At 43.6% G+C, this 21,116-nt stretch overlaps 1 protein-coding gene across 1 annotated transcript; it reads left to right on the top strand.

The window, feature by feature from the left end:
- Positions 1–3,553: 3,553 nt before the first annotated feature.
- CNIH1 (cornichon family AMPA receptor auxiliary protein 1) lies at positions 3,554–21,033 on the top strand. The gene is made up of 5 exons (XM_057723986.1): positions 3,554–3,739; positions 9,411–9,479; positions 13,396–13,508; positions 14,587–14,730; positions 16,788–21,033. Exons 1-5 carry the CDS (start codon positions 3,659–3,661, stop codon positions 16,813–16,815), a joined length of 435 nt encoding a protein of 144 aa, XP_057579969.1. The 5' UTR covers positions 3,554–3,658; the 3' UTR covers positions 16,816–21,033.
- Positions 21,034–21,116: the final 83 nt, after the last annotated feature.

Genomic DNA, 21,116 nt, shown 5'->3' with positions numbered 1-21,116 from the left:
CCATGGAGAGGGTGCGTGGTTTACGCGCCTCCTGGGCCAGAGAGAGGGATGTCTCCTCAGTAGGGACTGAATGTGGTGCTGAGCGGAGTGGTGAGCGTCACTCCTACTCGGAAGACGGATGTGTGAAGACAACCTGCTGTCAAATGGCAGTTCTCACCAGACACCAGTGGAAAGGAACACTGAGCTCAGCCTCCAAGCGCTCCCCAGAGGTCAGCAATGCTGTGCTGGTTCCCGTGGAAGCTTGCAGCTTGAGCTCACAGTCTCCTGACTGCTCAGCACCTCCTCTTCCATAGTCCTCAGCGCTGGCTTTATCTAGTCTAAGGGGCTGGAAAGCTCTCTCAGGCGTGTGTCTGCACTGTTTGGACCCAATTCTTAGACTACGTGTATCTGTGGGCTTTGTCTTCCAGCCGTCTGGTGGCTGACCTGCGCCTAGCTGTCTGGGCTGAGGGCAGGGGCAGTGGGTGGAGGGCAGACAAACTGATGGGAAGACAACTTGAACAAAGGAAATCTGAGTGGGGGAACGAGAGGGGGAGACAGAGACGAAGTGGGCAAGCATAAGATGAAGATTTCTTGGCAATATCATCCAGCCCCATCCACATATGTAAGCAGAAGCAGGAACTTAATTCACCATCTACTTACAAAATTGCTCCCATGGGCTAAAAAGGGTTAATGTGACTTCCAAAAAATACTGAGATTTGTTTGCACCTACTGCTCGTAATGGCCCTCCAAAATGTCACGTAAACCCACTCGTTTCCTCGCCAGCTGCCTTGTCTGTGGTTGGTTGATCTAAGTAGCCATCTGCCCTCATTAAAATGGTGTATTTTCTGACTGATTACAGTTGTGTAATGTTGTCTGAAGCAGCACTGCCCAACAGAACTTTCTGCAATGATGGAAACAGTCTTTATCTACATTGTCCAATAGGGCAGCCAGAAGCCACAAGAGGCTATTGAGCACTTGAAATATGGCTCGTGTAGCTGAGGGACTGAATTTTTAGCGTCATTTTAATCAGTTTAAGCAGGCACATGTGACTAAGGGCTCCTGTATTAGATGACACAGGTCTAAAGTTTACCTGTGTGCTCTGGCCACATGTGAAGGGGGCTTCACACTGCCTCAGCTTCTGAGTGAATCAGTCAGCATTCTATCTGACATAGAATAAATCTTTCTCAAGACACCTAAAATGCTACCCTTGAACGAAGTGGAGGGTCTTCTGGAACAGCAGTGGCGGAGGCTGGGGTAGACAAAATGTCTTTTGCCAGTTTTTTCCACCTTCTAGAACTGAGGGTGGGTCCTTGGGAGGCAGTTCCACTTTGTGTGATGCGGTGCTGGACAGTTACCAGGGAAGGGAAAGATACATTTCAAGTATCGACCTGAAATAGACTGCCAAATATTTCTCCAGCAAAGATGGCTTTATTCTGGATCAGCAGAGAATTGCAATTTGGGACCTGCATCCACATGCAAGTCCCCCAAATAGCAAGGGAAGAAGAACACTTTTATAGAGGGAAAAGGAAGTCTGGAGGACTACGCCAAACAGAGAGCTCATGGCTCTTCACTGGCTGAGTCCTTGCCAGGAACGAAGAGGAGTCTTTTTTTTTTTTTTGTCCTGTTGGGCTCTGCTGTCATCACAGGGAATGAGAGCTCCCCCTGCTGGTCTCCCAATCTTACTTAATTTCGGTTTCTGTTTCTTACTTTTTTAACACAAATGAAACTGGAGAGGAGCTTGTTGTCAAAAGGTAGGGCCTCGAGGTTTACGGCGGTGAAACATCGTTTTCCAAAGAGTCGATGGGACCCTGATAAGAAGGCAGCTAGATCTCATGGTGTGGCTTGGACAAATCCTCGCAAACTCGTGTCCCCTGACACCAGGAAACTGCGTCTGCCCTCATTAGAGCATGAGCTCTCCTGCACAAATACTGCCCAGTGCTGTATTTTGCCATGCCTCTGTGGCTTGTAGTCCTGTAGATACCTTCTTTGATGCCTTCCTTTTCTCACCACTGCATACAGTCAATCAAGTCCTACTGAGCTTATCTCCTAAATATTATCAAATACATTCACTCCCTCTCTCCTAGCGTCCACAGCTTTACTCGGGGCCACAGCAACTTTTGCCTGGATCATTTCTATCGGCTTATTCCTTCCAATCTCACGCTTCTCTAATTGGGGTCATCGTGTCCAGCTGGGCAGCGTGTCGACTGCAAGAGGCGGCTGGCCAAGGCGGTTCGTGGGGCTGATTATAGCCTGCATTCTTGCGCCCTGGTACGGAGCTCTGTTTATCCGGAGAGAGTATGTCTGTAATTTGCACAAAGGCGCCACATCATCCTGACCGCTACCCAACATGGCAGCCATCAGCCACATGCGGCTCTTTACATTTTAATTAGTAAGTAAAATTTAAGGTCCAGTTTCTCAGCCATACGAGCCACACTGCAAGTGCTCAACAGCCACAAGTGGCTACGGGCTACCAGTCAAACAGCGCTGAGAAAGGAAACGGCCCCCTCTGCAGACAGCTCGGCCAGACAGCACCGGACAGGCCGCCTCTGAACCACCCTGCACACCACGTGCTGGTGCGGGCGACCCTCACCGCCCCCCTCTCTCGCCTCAGAGCCTTCAGTGGCCTCCTCGTCCATCCGCAGCGATGACGTCGCAGGCGGCGAGCCAATGTTGCGGGTCAGAACCAACATTAAAAACAAAGCAGCAAAAAAGCAGAGAAGGGCGAGTAGGTGGCTATCTAGTCGTCTTGTGGAAGTTTTGTCTGTTACATCTGCATGTCTGTCTTTACACGCAGACGTCCGTCTCTCTACCATCCAACACGTGCCCGATGCTCTGCTGCGCTGCGGCGAGAACGTGCGACGGTGTGTGGCGGGCACCGCAGGCGGAAAGGCCGGGCTCGCGGGGTCAGCCGTCCGGGCCCGACCAGGCCCGTGGGGCCCCAATCAGGCACCGGGAGACCCCCGACCAGGCCCGAGGGCCCCGCAGCCTAAGCGCCTGAGGCCCCGGCGGCCTCCCCTCCCCGCAGGCCGCCCCGCCGCCTCCGCCGGTCCGCTTCCCTCCCCTCCCCTCCCCGCGGGCCGGGGCCTCGGCTCCGGGAGCGCCTGCCCCGGGGCCGCCCCCTGCCCCCCGGGGCCGCCGCGGACCCCGCTAGCGGGGCTGTGAGGGTGTCCTGCGCGCCCGCTGCCGGCGCCGCACCGGCCCTCTCCGGGCAGACGCCATCTACTTCTCCCTGTGTCGCGAAGGAGACGCGCGGCGCCCGGGACACGCCAGGCGCGCACTCAGCGCCTCTCTGCTCCGAGAGTAAGCGAGATGAGCCGGCAGACGCCCGACGCCGCGAGCGGACGACGCCAGCGCGGGCGGGGCTGCGGCCGCCGGGGGCCGCCCACAGCGGCTGGTGCGCAGGCGCGCTGGGCGGGGGCGGGGGCGGGGGCGGGGCGGCGGGAGGAGAGCGGTTCTACCCAGAGGGCCGAGCCCACAGTGGCTGGTGCGCAGGCGCGCTGGGCGGGGGCGGGGCGGCGGGAGGGGAGCGGTTCTCCGCAGAGGGCCGCGCCCACAGTGGCTGGTGCGCAGGCGCGCTGGGCGGGGGCGGGGCCGCGGGAGGGGAGCGGTTCTACCCAGAGGGCCGCGCGCCGCGGCTCCCCGCTGGCCCGGCGCTGCGCGCTGCTCCTCGACCGCGGCCATGGCGTTCACGTTCGCGGCCTTCTGCTACATGCTGGCGCTGCTGCTCACCGCCGCGCTCATCTTCTTCGCCATTTGGCACGTGAGTGACCGGGGCCGGGGGAAGGAGCGCGAGGGGGCGGCGCAGCCTCTGCTCGCCGCGGGGCCGGGGCTGGGCCGGTGCGGTGCAGGCCGTGCGGGCCGTGGGCCGGGGGGGCTCCGGGGGGCCGGGGGCGGGGGCCGGGGCGTCAGGGGCCGGGGGTCCGGCGGGGTCCGGGGGTCTCTGGGGGGCCAGGGCATCAGGGTCGGGGGAACCGGGGTCCGGGGGGGTCCGGGGGCGGGGGTCCGGGGGGTCCGGGGGCCGTGGCACCAGGGTCCGGGGGGGTTCGGTGGCCGGGGCGTCGGGGTCCGGGGGTCTCTGGGGGGCCAGGGCATCAGGGTCGGGGGGGCCGGGGCGTCAGGGGAGGGCTGGGGGCCCGGGGAGGGCTGGGGGCCGCAGGTCCGGGAGCAGCCGAGGCGTCGGCGGCTGGGCGGCCGCGGTCCCGATGGGCCCTGCGGGATGGGACGGCGCTGGGCCGGCCGGCTTCGCATCCGGCGTTCCCGCCGCCCCCGGGAGGGGCCGGGCTGCAGGGAGGCCCGCTGCGCGCCCAGCCGGCGTGAAGGGTGCCGGGTCGCTGTCATCGTTTAACACAGATCGCTTTTGTTTTCGGGTGTCCACAGGAGTGTGGCCCGAAGCAGATAATGATGACCCGATTTCGGTAAATTTCCAGCTCTGCTTTTCAGCCCTTGTCGGATGCGCTTCAAGTAGAATCAGCCCCCGCCCCCGCCGCCGCCCCAGGTCTCGTCTGCTGAACTTTGATGCAGGTTGAATTGATTACTTTGTTGACTGTATGTCCGAACTTTCCCCCTAAATCATACTTTGACCGTCAGAGTTTCTCGAGAGACAGCCTTCCTAGCCACCTCTGTATTCGGAGTAGCTTGCTTTCGTAGACATAGTTTTAATTTGATTTTGAAAATGCTCAGAGACCGTAGGCTTCTCTAGGACCATTTTTTTTTTCTTTTATTCACATCATGATGCAGGACAGAAGCGCATCCTTCCTGGTCCCTGTAAGGAACAAGTAAATTTCCCGTGAAATAGTTCTACAAGAGATTTCTAAGGACTCCTGTTTCTCTAACACAAAATTAGAAGCGGCCTTTTGGAAATCAGCATTCGTTAAAAACTTCTTATATTTGCTATGCCCTCCATATTCTAGTACCTTCTGGAACATGGCTCTTCGTTTGAATGGTCGGGCATGGATATGCTCATGTAAATGTTAGGTCAGGTTTCATCCCGCCTGTAGCAGGGATTTGTTATGGAACATATGGGGGCGGAGTAATTTAAGTGGCAGCAGTATCTTGTGCGAAAAAAGAAAAAAAGATCTCAAAAACATTCCCTTTTGCTGAAGAGCGTGATTTCATTTATAATTGCTTCGAACCCCCCTGCTTGCGTCGCGGGGGTGCTTATGTAGGCTGCTCCCTCAAAATGCTCGTCAGTGGGAACCCGGAACGGGACGAGCATTTTGGGCACGTCTCTGGTGGTATGAAGACAGTAAGTAGAGATGATTGGGGGTGCAGACGAGCCCCGCCGTAGCCTCTGATGAAGCTGAAGTGTATGCTTCCCTGCCGTCTGTAGGTGAGGACTTCATCACTTCCTGCTTGATGGGCACTGTTTTCTGAGCTGATGAAGATTCTTAGAAGAGAGCTGTGGATGGCTTACATTTTGAACTAGATTGTGTTTTGCTTAAAGCAGTCCCACTGCTGGGCATATACCCTGAGAAAACCATAATTCAAAAGGACATATGTACCCCAGTGTTCATTGCAGCACTGTTTACCATAGCCAGGACATGGAAACAACCTAAATGTCCAACGACAGAGGAATGGATAAAGAAAATGCGGTACATATATACAATGGAATATTACTCAGCCATAAAAAGGAATGAAATTGGGTCATTTGTAGAGAGATAGATGGATCTAGAGTCTGTCATACAGAGTGAAGTAAGTCAGAAAGAGAAAAACAAATACTGTATATTAATGCATATGTGTGGAATCTAGAAAAATGCTACACATGAACCTATTTCCAGGTCAGGAATAGAGATGCAAATGTAGAGAATGGACATGTGGACACAGGGGGAAGGGGAGGGTGGGATGAGCTGGGAGATTAGGTTGACATATATTAGGTTGACGACCATGTGTAACATAGATAGCTAGTGGGAACCTGCTGTAAAGCACAGGAAGCTGAGCTTGGTGCTCTGTGATGACCTAAACGAGTGGGATGGGGGTGGGTGGGAGGGAGGTCCAAGAGGGAGGGGATGTGTGTATACATATCGCCGATTCACTTCATTGTACAGCAGAAACTCACACAGCGTTGTAAGGCAGTTATACTCCAATGAAAAAGAAACAAAAAGAAACCCTGAATTGCACTTTTTAAAAAATGGGTAATTTAAATGAGTATGTGTTTTTGGGTGAAATAGGTAATTTTAAGTCCTCTTGTAGAGTTAGAGATTTGTTTGCACCCCAGATTAGTGGAGTGCGTGCGTCCTGAGAGGTTTCTTAGTAGTTCAGAGGGTTGTGCATCCTTTGGGAACAAACTGAAAATTCCAAATGAAGATGTAGTTTTGGTTTTTCTGTTGGCTGTGTACCCTTCAGTTTATTTTGTTAGGTGGTTTAAGTACCATCAGAAGACTCATCTGGAAATCCCACGTATAAATTTGAAAAATGCTGTTTATGTTAACTGTTGTGTGGAGGGTTTTTTTATGCTGGTTAGGTCTGTCACTAGGCCTAACTCGTAGGACGGATGCTTTTTGGAGAAAAGAGTTGGGAGCATAGATTTGTTTGAAAGCTAAAAATGCAGAAGTCATTCCCCAAAGACCTGCATCGAATTTGAAGGTGTCCTGAATTGTGTAGTTTGCTGTCTTTCGGGATTTATTAATTTATTTATTTTGTTTTTGCTCTTTTGTGAAAAATTTTGTAAACATCCTTATCCAGACCCACAGTCACAAAAGATTGGAAAACCACTAGTTTAAGGATCTTTTCAGAAGAGTTTTGACACCCCTGTAGCTTATAGCACTCAAACAGAAACCCATTCCGTAACGTGCTCATTAAAAGAGCCTTTGAAATCACCTGAAGAAAATGTCCACTGGGAAAAAAGGTAAAGCGCACGTTTGGTGCTCTGCTGTGGAACTCGGTCTTGTGGGGAAGTAGTTGTATTTGCTGTCACGGACCTGTCTTCAGCGTTGTTACCGAGATGCGTGGGGAATGTACTACAGCTGATGTCAGGCGATAGACTAATAACGTCTGTAAAGAATCAGAATGTAGTATCTGCTAATTGTACAGTTGTGTTTCTAACATGTTTATGTGTTAGGGGCCATTAGCAAAGGAAAGTGCCTTTTGGTGAGTTTTGTGCTTTTTTTTTTTTTTTTCAAGCATAGAGCTATTTTTTTTCCCTTTTTTTTCTTTTCTACCCCCTTTCATTCAATAAATATAGCTTGAACACTTACATATGTGCCAGGCACTGTTTTAGGCCCTGGGACACAGCAGTGAATGCAGCAAAAATATTTGCTCTCATGGAGCTGACATTTTAATGTTTAATTATTTTCCTTCTATTTCTGTTTTTCATTAAAATTTTTATTAGGCCAGGTTGGTGAATTTTATAAAATTCTAGAAATTTCAAAAACTCATCTTTTTATGAAGCTAGGAATTTTAACAGGGTGGACAAGCATATTAAAAGCTAGAAATACATGACTTCAGTGATTACTGGTATGCTGAGTGGCACTGTCTCACATATAAAGATACTAGTCCTAACCCACCAGAGGAAGGGCACATTGAATTCTTTGTCCCCTGGGTGACTGTTTTCATTGCTACCATAAACTTGGGGCCTTTGGCTTATTTTGACACTTAACACCGCAAAGTGGTGTCACCCCTGTTTGATTTTTAGCACATTTTGACTTTGAAGTTCTGTGTTCAGTGACCTTAGGTGTTAAAGGCACATTTCTTCTGAGTGTGGACAGAAACATTCTTGATTCTTGTTGATTTACTCTTGCCGTGCACTTTATTTATTATTTGTTTAGTTATTTATTTGTTGGCTGTGCCGTGCGGCACATGGGGTCTTAGTTCCCTGACCAGAAACCGAACTCATGCCACCTGTAGGGGAAGCATGGAGTCCTTAAGCCCTGGACCGCCAGGGAAGTCCTTGCCATGCCTTGTAAGTGGATGCGCTCTTTCTCCCCTTATAACATCTGTGACTGTTTCACTCATCACACTGTGAGCCGCTGGACTTACCTGGGCTTACCCTTCTTCAGTCTTTAGTTTGGTGACCAAATGAAAGGACCTACGTGTGGAAGGAAACTACAGAGGACGCAGAAGGAGGTCAGATTGACCGCTTCTGCAGTGGCCTTAAACAGGCCCGCGCTTGCCTATGGGGTGCCTTAAGACAGCTTAGAATAAGATGCCCATTGAGGCAGGAGGATTCGAAGAGTCCTCCCTCTGGGACAGCCCCTAGGTGCAGAGCCCATGCCAGGGTGCCTGGCAGCAGGAGCATGCGATGAGCTTTGTCCTGTGCAGAAACTGCGCTGTGTGCGTGTGGTCTTGGCTGTGAAGATTATTTCTTTTATTCTTTTATTTTTTTTTTCAGTTGCTAATCAGAGCTGTGAAGTTTAATACTCTCTTAGTGTCCCTCTATTCTGAGGCCATTTCTTGAATTTCCAGCTCGAAGTGGGACCTCGAAGTGTGTGTGTTCAGGCACGAATGGGAACATCTTGAAGCATGCAAGACCACTGCTCGTGCCCCACGGAACCCTGCGACAAGGGAGGGACGCGCCCAGATGATTAAAAACCCTTCACCCCGCAGGGCACACAGTCTGGGGGGGACACAGCGCTGAACTTAAACCCTGGCCTCCGCGGTGAGGGGTGTCATCCTGGTGGTGCTGTGAAGCCCTGTGCTGCGTGCAGATTAGGGAGGCGTGCCGTTGTTTCTGCCCAAGGGAGTCAGGGACGCCTGCAGGAGGGGCTGACATAGGAAGAGTGTTTTTTAGGATAAAGAGGGGTTTCCATAAATACTTACGGCTGGGGGAAAGACCGTTTCAAGCAGAGAAAATAACTTGAGTGGAGGCTTTGAAAAAATTGAAGATATTGATCACAGTGATATGAGATCATTTTAGTGATAATATACAAGTATTTTTAGTTCTTTACATGTGATTTCAGTTATTTATTAATGACCACATACTGAATTTACTGTAAACTGGTACATATAAAGTGGGTACACTTCTGCTTTTGTCCTTTTAACTTTATTCAGTTATTGTTTGATGGGGTAGGTTTGTTGCTGCTCTTTATTAAAGTGAGAGGTCCTAACTATTTTATTTTATTTTTTATGTTTTTAAACTGTTTAATAAATTTATTTATTTAATTAATTTATTTATTGGCTGTTTGGGTCTTCGTTGCTGCACACGGGCTTTCTCTAGTTGCTGCGAGCGGGGGCTCCTCTTCATTATGGTGCGCTGGCTCCTCATTGTAGTGGCTTCTTTTGTTGTGGAGCACGGGCTCTAGGCGCGTGGGCTTCAATAGTTGTGGCTCACGGGCTCTAGAGCACAGGCTCAACAGTTGTGGTGCACGGCCTTAGTTGCTCCGTGGCATGTGGGATCTTCCCTGACCAGGGCTCGAACCCATGTGCCCTGCATTGGCAGGCAGATGCTTAACCACTGCGCCACCTAGGAAGTCCTAACTATTTTATTTTTATTTCAGATTATAGCATTTGATGAGCTGAAGACTGATTACAAGAATCCTATAGACCAGTGTAATACCCTGAATCCTGTAAGTTATAATATAGAGTATTTCTCTAGGTTTTTAAACTGTTTTTGCTTTTAACTTGATGTAATTTGAAAATGGCCAATATTCTCAGTAGCATGATAAATTTGTACTTTTTGAAGTAGGCAGAATTTTAAAAAATATTCTTTTTCCTGTCCTGCTTCCCTATTCTATTATTAATCTGCTGGTGATCTTGTCAGCTGTCATACTAACGTTCTTCCAATCTGCTTTTTACATTGTCGGCCAAAGACAGTTGAAAAGGTCAAAAAGATTAAAAGAGTCAGAATTGCATTAAAGGTGTGTACTGCTTTTTAGTTTAATGTTTTAATGCTACATTCATTTCATGGGGAGGGTTAGGGCATTTGTATTTGTAAACTGTTCTGTTCAGTGTGCTTGTTCATATGCCTGTTGAGGTTTATGATTTCATGAAATTTCATATTTTATGCAAATGTTTGCTTGCTGGCCCAGTCAAGTAGGGAAAGCTGTTAAATGCTCATGCATTTGAAAAAATGTTATAGCCATAGGCACTTTGATATTAAATTCCTAGGGGCAGCATTTGAAAGTTGGTTAACGTGAAACGGCTTTAATGGGTGAGATTATTCTTCTGTCGTGACTTACTCTGAGGTAGTCTGTGGGTGGGGTTTTTAGTACCATATCTACTTTTATCTTTGGTTATGTCTGTTCTGGAATTTGTTCTTTCAGCTGCTGTTTATTCAGAGCCTTTTAGATGAATAGCTCTTTTCTTAGGCTCCAGAATCTCACAGTAATGCTTACCTTTGGACTCATGCTGTCAGAATTTTGTGGATAACAATTTGTATACACGTGTCTGCATAGTTATTTCTGGTATGTGTGCCCTCTCAGTTTCTGGAACAGACCTGTCTTACACTAAGTTCTGAGCTCTTCTGGATTTAGTTATAACGTGGCCCCGTTGTGCCTAGGGGTTTTATATATATTTTTCACTTCATTTAGTTTACTCATTTAGGAGGATTCTCCTTTAGCCTGTAGGTTTGATGTTTGCCTGACTGGTCAGAAACTGAAAGGTTGTAAGAAAGCAGTAGGTATATCTTCCAGAAATAGAATATAATAATTTATCTTTAAAAATTACTTAAGATGAAAACACGTATAGACTTTAGTTGTGTAAAACCATAAAGCACCAGCATGCCAGAGGGATTTTGTTTGAAAAGGGTCTATAAAGTTCGTTTGCTACTTTATCATTGTTTCCTAGATAAACAGGCATGATGCAATAGATTCCTGGTTTGTGTTTAAAGAACTGGTAGAGTAAGACGATGTAGGTACCATTAAAAGTATTAACTTACTGTTCTCTACGCCTCTGAAGCAAAATATGAGATGAATCTGCTTTCTCATTGGAAAGTAATAGTGTCCATTGTAAAACATCCTAACTAATTGTTAACAAGAACTTAAGAAACTGAAATTTCTCCTTTTGATGGCTGTCTATTAACAGTAGTCTATCTTCTTTGGCTTTTCGTTACTTCAAGTAACCCAACGGTGAGGAAGATGATAATAGCTGAGATAAGACAAGGGCTTTCCTGGGTGCCAGGCTCTGTGCTGAGCATCTTTACCTGGGTTTTTTCATTTACTTTTCATGGCAAGCCTAAGAGGTGAGTATAGTATCCTCATGAATAGGAGAGTACATTGAGACTTATTTGAGTTTCAAGCCTGTCGCCCAGGGTCATACAGCTAGCACAGCGTTAGGCAGCCTGATTTGTAGCTTCGGATTCCTGTATTTTCCTAAGTTACTGTAAATTTAAGAGGGGTTAATTTCATTTTAACATATAGTCTGCGATTTCTGGCTTTTTTTAATGGAAAGAAATTCTCACTTTGTGCTTGGGACATCCTAGTGCTACAGTGGATTGGAAAGAAGTTTCTATACCAGCATAAGTTGTGTTTTGGATAGGGTGCTGATAATTGGCTTAATAGCAGTGCATCTGACAGTTTTCCCTATTGAAAATTTGTTTTGACAATTCTGCCAACGTATGGGGGAAGACACATACCATTGTTTTTTAAAATGTGAACCTTAACTAGAGAATATTATGATTTGCATATTTAAGTACTGCCATTGCAGCCATATTTGCATGAGGTGTTTTTTATGGATACTAGTTTTTGTATAAATGTTAGTTCCTAAATGGGATAATTTTATGCCACTTATGGAGAAATTTCGTCATTAAAGAATGATTGAAGAGGACTGGTCTTTATGAGCGATGCATAGTAAGTTTCTGGACTGTTTTGAGGAAAAAGGAGGGAGTGTGACATTTGTTTCATGTTAGAGCTGGTAGAGGTGCGGGTTATCTTTGTTGTCACTCTTAAAGAATATTGTTTAAGAGCAGTAGGGATCATGCTTTCAGAATCATTTTCTCCACACACCTTAGTCTGGAAATGTGGGCTGAAAACTTGGATGATGATTTGTATTGTTAGATCGGTTGCTTTTAGAGGGCTGAAATAGGGTTATTATATTTTAAAGAAAAATCGTGAAATTTAGTATTATAAACAGCAGCTCTTGTGGAACCCCTAATAAAATGTATATTTTTCTTGGTTTGTCCTGGTTATAGTCTTTGTGTTTCAAAGATTTTCCTATGGACATTTTCTTATTTTCTTGCAGATGTGTAACTTTGATCTTAATTAAATGCTGGCTTACTGGTTCATATTATTTATATGTCAGTATATATGTGCAGAGTTTATCTTGTTATTGCTTAAATTTGTAGAAAATATCTGGTTAGTGGTGTGGAGTAATTGGTGTTACTGGAATTTTATTTATAATAGTATTCATTAAAAACTTTACAGCTTTGAATGGGAAGAGTAATTTGGGAGTGCTAGAAAATGGACTTGAATAAGTAATATTAATTATCTTATTTCTACAGCTATAGTTTCCCCCAGGGAGAAATCTGATGGTACAAGTGCAGGTGCATTTGAGAAACTGCCTTTGCAGCTGTGCCTTGTAGGAAGCTCTTTGGCTGAAACTTGCAATGAGAGGTTTTAGTATTTGTGTTTAACAGAATCATTAGGCTGAAGTCTTTAGGATGCGAAAGATAATTTAAAGTAAAGCCTGAACTCTTGGTCATTTCATACAAAGCATTTTGCTTGAACTAAGTTTTTCCTCACTACCTGCTACCAAAAGATGTATTTTGTTTTTTAGTTCTGAGCTTCTTCTGGTCTGCTGTGTTTGTAGCACTTCATCGGAGAAAGCAGGCTGAAAGAATCAGGAAGGCTGTGTAGGAATGGGAGCTCAGGAACCGGGAGAATTTCAATTTCATGGTTCAGATCTTAGTCTTTTCCCTCCTACATTGCAGAAAGCACATCGTTTGCATCTGTGCCTATTAGTGTTCTTTCCTCCCTGACTGTGCTGAGATTATTGGCTGTTGGCTTTCCATTGAAAAATTACTTTTGTGGTAATGTAATGTGGTTTGCTAAATATTGTATTTGTAACATCCCTGGTTTCTGTTAAAGGCTTAAAAACACTAATGTGTAAACTTCTAAAGGGGAGTTTTGTTTTTGTGGATTTTTTTGTATCATGTTGCATGTGATCAGATACTTCATTTTTGTATTTTTATCATTCTTGAATGGTGGAGAGAAACCAGTATTCTAAGTGATTAGCAAGTAACTGTGTTAGAACAATCTGGGTGGTAACTTTGTATAATTTAACCTGTTGCTGTAAGAATTTGGGTTTTAAATTTTAAGTTATATCTTATTCTTTTAGTGCAAGCTATATCCTCTGGTCAGTTCGCATATAATCCTGCTTTTGTTCAAAAGTTAAAGATGGAAATAAAACTCAGTAGCATCTTTCATTTCTGATTCTAAAGAAAACAGTGATTTCTCAGTATTGAAACTTAGTTGCCACCTGCTTTCCAAATTAGCAGTTGACTTAATGCTGCAGCATTTTGATAACTAGCTTGTGTTTTTCTTCCAGCTTGTCCTTCCAGAGTACCTCATCCATGCTTTCTTCTGTGTCATGTTTCTTTGTGCAGCAGAGTGGCTTACACTGGGTCTCAATATGCCCCTCTTGGCATATCATATTTGGAGGTAATATTTAGATACACGTTTACTTTTCCTAATTAAATTTTAATTATACTGTGGTTGAGATGGTTATCTTACATGCTAGTCACCTAAATGAAATTAGTTGCCATTTATTTTTAAAACCACATGAATGAACAGATAACTGTTTTAATACCTCTTATGGAGCTTATGTTATTCTTTAAAGGGTTTTTTTAAAAAATGAGGTATAACTTACATACAATAATGTGTGCACATCTGAAGTGTACAACCCAGTGGACTTTTACATATGTATACAGTTTTGAAACCACCATCCAGATCAAGATACACAGCAGTTCCAGCCCCCAGAAGAGTCCCTTGTGTCGTCCCATCCCTGTCAGTTAGCCCTGTACCTCCCCAGGAGAACCAGTGACCTCTTGTAGCTAGTTTTGTCCATCTTTGAACTTCATATGAATCAAATTGTACAGTGTGTGTCTAACTTCTTTCTCCATGTTTACTTTATGACTTTAAATTTGGTTATTTATGAAAGATTCATATTTCATAACTTCTAAATGTTATATCTGATCTATATAGAGTTAGAATGTTTTGTTTTACATAGGCATGTTAAAATCTCATTGCCCTTGATTTTAGAAATATGCATATGGAAGAAGTATTTAGGAATAAAGTGGTTTCACATCTGTAACTGGCTCTGAAATGGCTCAGAAAAAAATGTACGTGTATTTAGAGAGTGAACAGAAAAGAGAAGGACAAAGCCATGTGGTAAATGTGAACATTTGGAATATCTTGGTGAAGTGTTCTTTTTGTTAGAATAAAAAGTTGAAAGAAAAAATCGTACTTCCTTTCTGCAGTTATTCTTAATTTTCTTGGATTTCTGAAAGTGTAGAGGAGACCAGATATGACTTGTTTAACCGCCCTGTTCTCCTCTTTAGGGGCTCCAGTTTTAAAATTAAGATGACAAAAGGAAAGAACTCCACCTAGAACTAAAAGTATGCTTCCCAATGTGGACCACCTTACATTGTAACAAATATTGCTTGAGAAGAAGAATGATCCTTTCCATCCTGAAGGTTAGCTTCCATTCTGAGTGGCTAATCAACTGTGTTTATTTCAGGTATATGAGTAGACCAGTGATGAGTGGACCAGGACTCTATGACCCTACAACCATCATGAACGCAGATATTCTAGCATATTGTCAGAAAGAAGGATGGTGCAAATTAGCTTTTTATCTTCTAGCATTTTTTTACTACCTATATGGGTAAGTTCAAAAAATAAAATGAAAATATGATTTCACTTTGCTGTCTGAAACATTTGCAGGTATTATAGTCTGAGCACGTTAAAATCCACTTGAAGAATAACTCATGTCTTGAACGGTGGTTACCGGTAACAGCACGGTGCACACCAGCAAATTCACACACATTGAATCAACTGGTACTTGTCAAGGCAGCCAGCTGGTGTGCAGTCAGGGGCAGAAAGTTGGGTCAGGGATGCTGCTTCCAGAGTCTCAGGCAGTTAGTGAAGGATGGCCCTCATTCTCCGTGGCAGGGCACGAGGGTGTGGCCGTGTGCGTTTGCAAGGAAGTTTTTGCTTGGCTTCATTGTCTGTCTCAAGATTATGTTTAATTTTTTCTTTATCATTCTTCATAAACTGTGCGCTCTTACCCTTTGTTCTCTGATTTGCGTGATCTGAATGGGATGAAGGAAAGACAAGTTCTGTCGTACAGGATGGTGCAGTTATTGATTTTCCTCCCTTGATGCTGTGATAGACTCACTCACATCATTGTTCCTCTCGATCAGGGTTTCTTGACCTCGGCAGTGTTGGTACTTTGGGCAGGTTAAATCTTTGTTGTGAGGAGCTGTCCTGGGCATTGTAGGGTGTTGAGCAGCGTCCCTGGCCTCTGCCCGCTCGATGCCAGTAGCATCCCCCTGCCCCAGTCATAGTAACCAGAAATGTCTCTAGATGTTTCCAGATGCAGCCGTGGGGCAAAATCAGCCCTGGTTGAGAGCCACTGTTCTAGGTGTACTAGGTGGAGGAAAACAGCTGCTTGTTAAAACTAGAAAGGGACATGGGCAAGTGTGGAGTTAGAATTTTTCTTCAAGCTGCATAAATACACTTTTCTCATTGTTTATTGGTATATATTCAAGCAGAGAGGAATTTCCACCTGATTGTCAAAATATGAAGGAAATTAGTTGTATTAGATGAAATTATTGCAGTAATTAAGCTTCTCTTCCCTCTCCTTTTTGTTACTTGAAAACTTGCTCAGTATTACATGGTAGGCTTATATTCATATTTCTTTTTTATATCATATTAGTTTCCATTATGGAAAAGGGTGAAGTGCTAGACTTAGATTTATGGAAAACATTTTTATGCTTTTAGAGGTCATGTTTGTGAGAAATGAGTGTCCTTTAGTGCATGTACAGACGTTCATACATGAAACAAAGATAGTGAAAAAGCTGTGAAAAGGTTAATTCCATGTGTCCTTTTAATTTGTTAACTTTCATTTTTTAGTTTCTATAATAAGTGTCTGGAACAGTGCTGGCATATAGTAGGCACTTAAAACATATTTGTTAAAAGGAGGAAAATGAATGATTGAATAAATGATAAAATTGGAGGTGTAGAGCTGTGGGAAAATGTTCACCAGGAGATGGTGGCACTACGTCATTCATTTGTTTTAAATTGTCTGTCTAGTTTGCACACCTCCTTGCTTTGTATTTCCATTTAGACACACATGCTTTTGAGCCATGCCTCTCCCACCTCACCCTGCATGTAGGATCAGATGGTTATTGCTTTTTATTTTGCTTGTTGGTCTCCTTTTCTTTTTTAACCTTGCTGCTGTTGCCTTAGAGCCTTTCTCTAACAATGGGAAAGTTCCTTGATGGATCATTCCTGTCTGTAAAATGGGGATAATAATGGTACCTACCCTACCTCCTAGGACCCAACAGAAGGCCTGGCATGAAGTGAGCCCTTGGAGATGCTCACTCCTACTTTTAGACACAGCTCTGGGGCAGTGTGCTCTTCTGGATTGCTTCTCTAAGCTTTGATCCCCCATGAAGCTTGCAGCTGTGCTGTTCTACTGGCTACATTGGAAAGGAAACAGGGGACAGCCACAGCACATGCACTGAGCCAACCCTACCTTAGGCAGAAGTCCATAAACGCAGACTAAAATCTGACCATGTCATTGTTCTTTTCATTTTCCGTGATGGTGTGCTACCACAAACCACTTTGCTGTATATAAAGCAGACTCAGCTTTTGGGTGCTCTTAGTGTTTATAATTAGGAATGTTTGCATTAACAGTAGCCTTTTTCTTCTTTTCAGCATGATCTATGTTTTGGTGAGCTCTTAGAACAGCATTCAGAAGAGTTGGTCCAGCGACGTGCATGCAAAAAGCCGCCGAACAGAGGGATTCTGTGCAGCAAGAGCCTCTTTCCAGGAGTAGCCTGTGGAATCTGATGAGTTACTTTAGAAAATGACTCCTTATTTTTTAAACGTTTCCACATTTTTTGCTTGTGGAAAGACTGTTTTCATATGTTATACTCGGATAAAGAATTAAGTGGAATTACATATAAATTAATATAAAATGATACCTCTGGTGTTGACAGGTTTGAACTTGCACTCCTTAAGGAACAGCCACAGTCCCTTGAATGATTGCATTGATTATTGACTGTCCTTAGTCCATCGGAAGCTTTTGTTTATAGGAACCGGTAGGGCTCGTTTTGGTTTTATTGAAATGCCATTTAGTTATAAATTAGCTGTAGATATCAGGTGCTTCTGATGAACTGAAAATATATATCTAACCTGTAGGGAACTTCATGGGTTTCCTCATCTATCATGTAGGTGATTATATATGGATATATTAAAAAAATAAGAGTGAGATTTTTTTTTTCCCTTTGACTTGAAATATTATCCCTGTATATTGCATGAATGAGAGATTTCCCATATTTCCACCAGAGTAACATACTTGCTTTAATTCTTAAGCATACGTGAACATGATACAAAAATATATGCTGACTTGTGAAGAATGCATTTAAAGCTATTTTAAATGTGTTTTAATTTGTGAGCCATTACTTCTTAAGAAATTGGTTATTACACTTAATGCTCTGGTGGTAAAGGTAGTCTTAAGAATTTGCAAGTACTATAGAGTTTCAAAACTGAATGAGAGAGAACATTGTATAACCGTCCTGCTGTTCCTTTAGTGCAATACAATAAAACTCTGAAATTAAGACTTATTTTCAGTGCATTGTTTTAAAGATGACAAATAGCTATTTCTTAAACTTGCTTATTCCAAATAAAGACATATCACTGTCAGTTTTTTACAAAGATAATGGAGTATTACTTTTTTTTTTTTTTTTATTACCATGCTTGGATCTCACAAGGAAGACTTTTAAATGGTTAAGCACATTAGCCTCTGTTGTCACCTGACAAGATTGGTAAACACTGCTGGCACAGCACCACTATTTTTCTTACCAATTAAAATTATTGTGAAACTTAAAAATGTTTAAAGTGTTCTTTTCCTTTTTGAAAAAGCAGGTTTTAAGATAAAATGACTTATAAATTTGTTCTTTTGCTGCTGCTTGTAAGGCAGGTAAATTATGGCTTACATGTTTTCATAAGCGCTCTTGTGCTTTATTTGGGATGAGGAAGTTAAGGCAATTGAAAATAGTGTAAGTGGTTCAAAGTTTCTTAAAGGATCAAAGAAAGAAAACCATATGTAGAAGTTCCACGTAATGATCAAGGGAGTTTATGGATGTGTTTGTGGAAGTCTTCCTCTAAGTATCCCTTGTTTTATTCTCTACTAGTGAAAAAATGCTTCCCCGGCTTTGGGAGAGTGGCTGTTCCTATTTTGAGACTGGGTAATGGGGGTGAATGTGTTGAAGAAGAGTCCCTAGAACCAGAAGAGTGAGGAGAGTCAAACCATTTCACGAGAGACGCTTTAGAGACCTCGTTTACTTTGCAGTCTGGGGCACACTTGGAGGGATCTGACTGTTCATCCGCTCACGCAGTGAACTGGTTATTGAGCCCTCGCCAGGCGCGGAAGACTCATGAGCTGAGCATAAGCAACCACTGTTTCCAGTCCACACAGTCACGCCAGCACGCACTCATCTTCCTTTCTGGTTCACAAGGACTTCTGATCATGAGAGACTTGGCCAAGTCTTCTGTCCTTCAGATAGGTTTCCTGGGGCAGTTACTTTTGTATTCCTGTCAAAGTATTTTCATGAGCTCTTGTTGTCTCTTAGCAAACACCGCTTTCCTTTATGAGTTTAACAAACATCCTTTTAATTATGTACTCCACAGTGTGCTCCAGGATTAATGCAAGATTTAGTGGTTGCAGTTTGTAGCAGCCACCTTCTCATGCTTCAGAAATTAGATACGTGGTCCTTAGCTGATGCCTCAAAGGTGACTGATAGTGAGGTCGCCCACCTCAGTGGTAGGGTGTTAGTTCCTAGGCATGTAAGTGATTAGAAGATTGGGTACTGGGATGCTCTCATAATGTCTACTCGTTTTTACCTTTTCCAGTGCTTTATGAAATTAAGTCACTTACCAAGAGAAAGCAGAAACATAATATTTGTATTTGACTGTATCCCACTGGTTCTTTTCCTTGCTCTGAATTTACTGTGGTGCCCCCATTAATCTGGTTTGGGTGACCTTAGCCATATTCTGTTATTCCTGCATGTCCAGCTGAAACATAGTTAGCCTGGGTTTGTGATCCTTTCCAGCTTTAGTGAGACTGCACCCTGTGCAGCCACAGCTGTTGATTTAAGAATCTTTTTTCCTTTGTTATAATTACTTTCGCCATTGTGTGTTTTGATTGATCTTTAAGAGCCTTCCAGCTCTCTGAAAGCCATTAGTGTAACACACTGTGGTTTTTATCTATATCAGCAACTCCCTGCCGTTGGTACTAGATTCTCCTGCATTAGAAATCTTATATAACAAATGCAGTCTATTTAGCAGTTATTGTATTGAGTAATAATACTATATCGTGGCAATATGTCCTATTAGTGCTAAAAAGGTATAGGGGTAGAAACTTGAATGCCTGAATCTGAATTTTATTAATAATGTTTCATGATCATCACAATATTTAATGGTACTCCCCATTCCCTGTCCCAGGGTAGAGGAGAGTTGGGTCACAGCTGTACATAAACTGCTAATTTGTTTGAAGTTTGAATTACTTTTCATGGGAAGAGGGTAGTGATGGGAGATGACCAGATAATCCACTTTTGACACGTACCAGGCATTACTAAAGCATGTGAGGAGCCTCATGGGTCACACCATGCATTGCCAGACCTACCAGTCACGTTCAGATACCCCGGTAATGGTCTTATGCAAAGCACGGTGCGTGGCAGTGTGCAGTATGCCTGTGCAGTATTTTTCAGCTTGAGGACCACCTTATGCTAATAGCTCTCACAGAGCTCTGCTCTGCTCTGCAGATCAGCGTATTTTGAAAATATGTCAGATGATTGCATAGAAAGGAAAGAGATGTAGATGCACTTTGAAACTAGCCAGTTATTTTCCTTGATACAACACTTCTCTGTTCCTTCAGTTATATATTTATGAGCAGTGTTCATGGAATATTACTGCCATAGTACAAAGAATGACTTCTGTGGATTTCTTCTTATACCCTGCAGGAGGGCGGGCTTTCATTTTAGGTGTGGCTATATCATAGCAGTGTGATATATCGAGCCCATGAAAATACTCTGTATTTAAAAGTATTCATCTAATTTACTTAACACTCACAAATGTGCATCTCAGTAATCAGTTGTACAGTATAATTGTAAATCAGAAGTTTTGGCATCCAACATATTTTAAAACACTTTTTTCAAAGGGGAAAGAGAAATAGTGATGATGTCTTGTCTGGTATTGTTCTGGAAGAACTCATAGTTGTCCTTTTGGGGCGCTGTTAATAATGTTAATCTCAAATAACTTAAGTTCTTTTGCTCAGACCAGCCATCGTGCTGTGGCCAGACCAGCAGCTAATGAGTCTCTGGCATGAGTATTATAGCTCAGCAGATGGTTCTGAACTAATACTCACAGGCGATGCTAAGAGAGAAAATGAGGTTCTATTTCTGGATATGTTGAATAGCTTTCTTAGAACAATTTTACTTTGATTAAAATTAATGGTTTTAAAACTGTCTAAAAGGAGTAAACAACTCTGCTGCTTGTTCTGCTTGGTTTTGGAAAACAGTATCAACCACAGAAGGTGATCTGTGGGATTGGAGTGAAGCTTTTACCCTACATTAGTTTTATGAATGCATAGTGTGGAAGATGTAGAGAACATCTTGACATGGAAAAGAATGAATAAGTTAACTTTTATCATACAGTGCTTTTCCTAAATAAATTTCTGTGGTTACCGTGTTCTTGTATTCTGGAGAAGAAAAATTTCTTAAATTGATGACTAGGTAGACCTTAAAATTACTAAGGAAAACATGTGGTTTGTTAAAATCTAAGTTGACTTTTATGGTGCTGTACACCATCCAAAGACAATGCCCTTATGCTGTCCTGCCTTCTTAGAGCTTGCTTGCTTTATTTTGCTTTTGTATATTTAATAAAAACTGTCATAAATGTTTCCTTGTGTAGTTTGTGGATAACAGTTGAGTTTGTGTGTTGATTCTATTTCAGTAACTAACTGGCTTGTGTGTGACCAGGATT

This window comes from Hippopotamus amphibius, chromosome 2 (genome assembly GCF_030028045.1).
Source record: "Hippopotamus amphibius kiboko isolate mHipAmp2 chromosome 2, mHipAmp2.hap2, whole genome shotgun sequence".
Lineage (NCBI taxonomy): Eukaryota > Metazoa > Chordata > Mammalia > Artiodactyla > Hippopotamidae > Hippopotamus > Hippopotamus amphibius.
The sequence above is the reverse complement of the archived record's forward strand: the minus strand, read 5'-3'. Positions and strand labels throughout refer to the sequence as shown.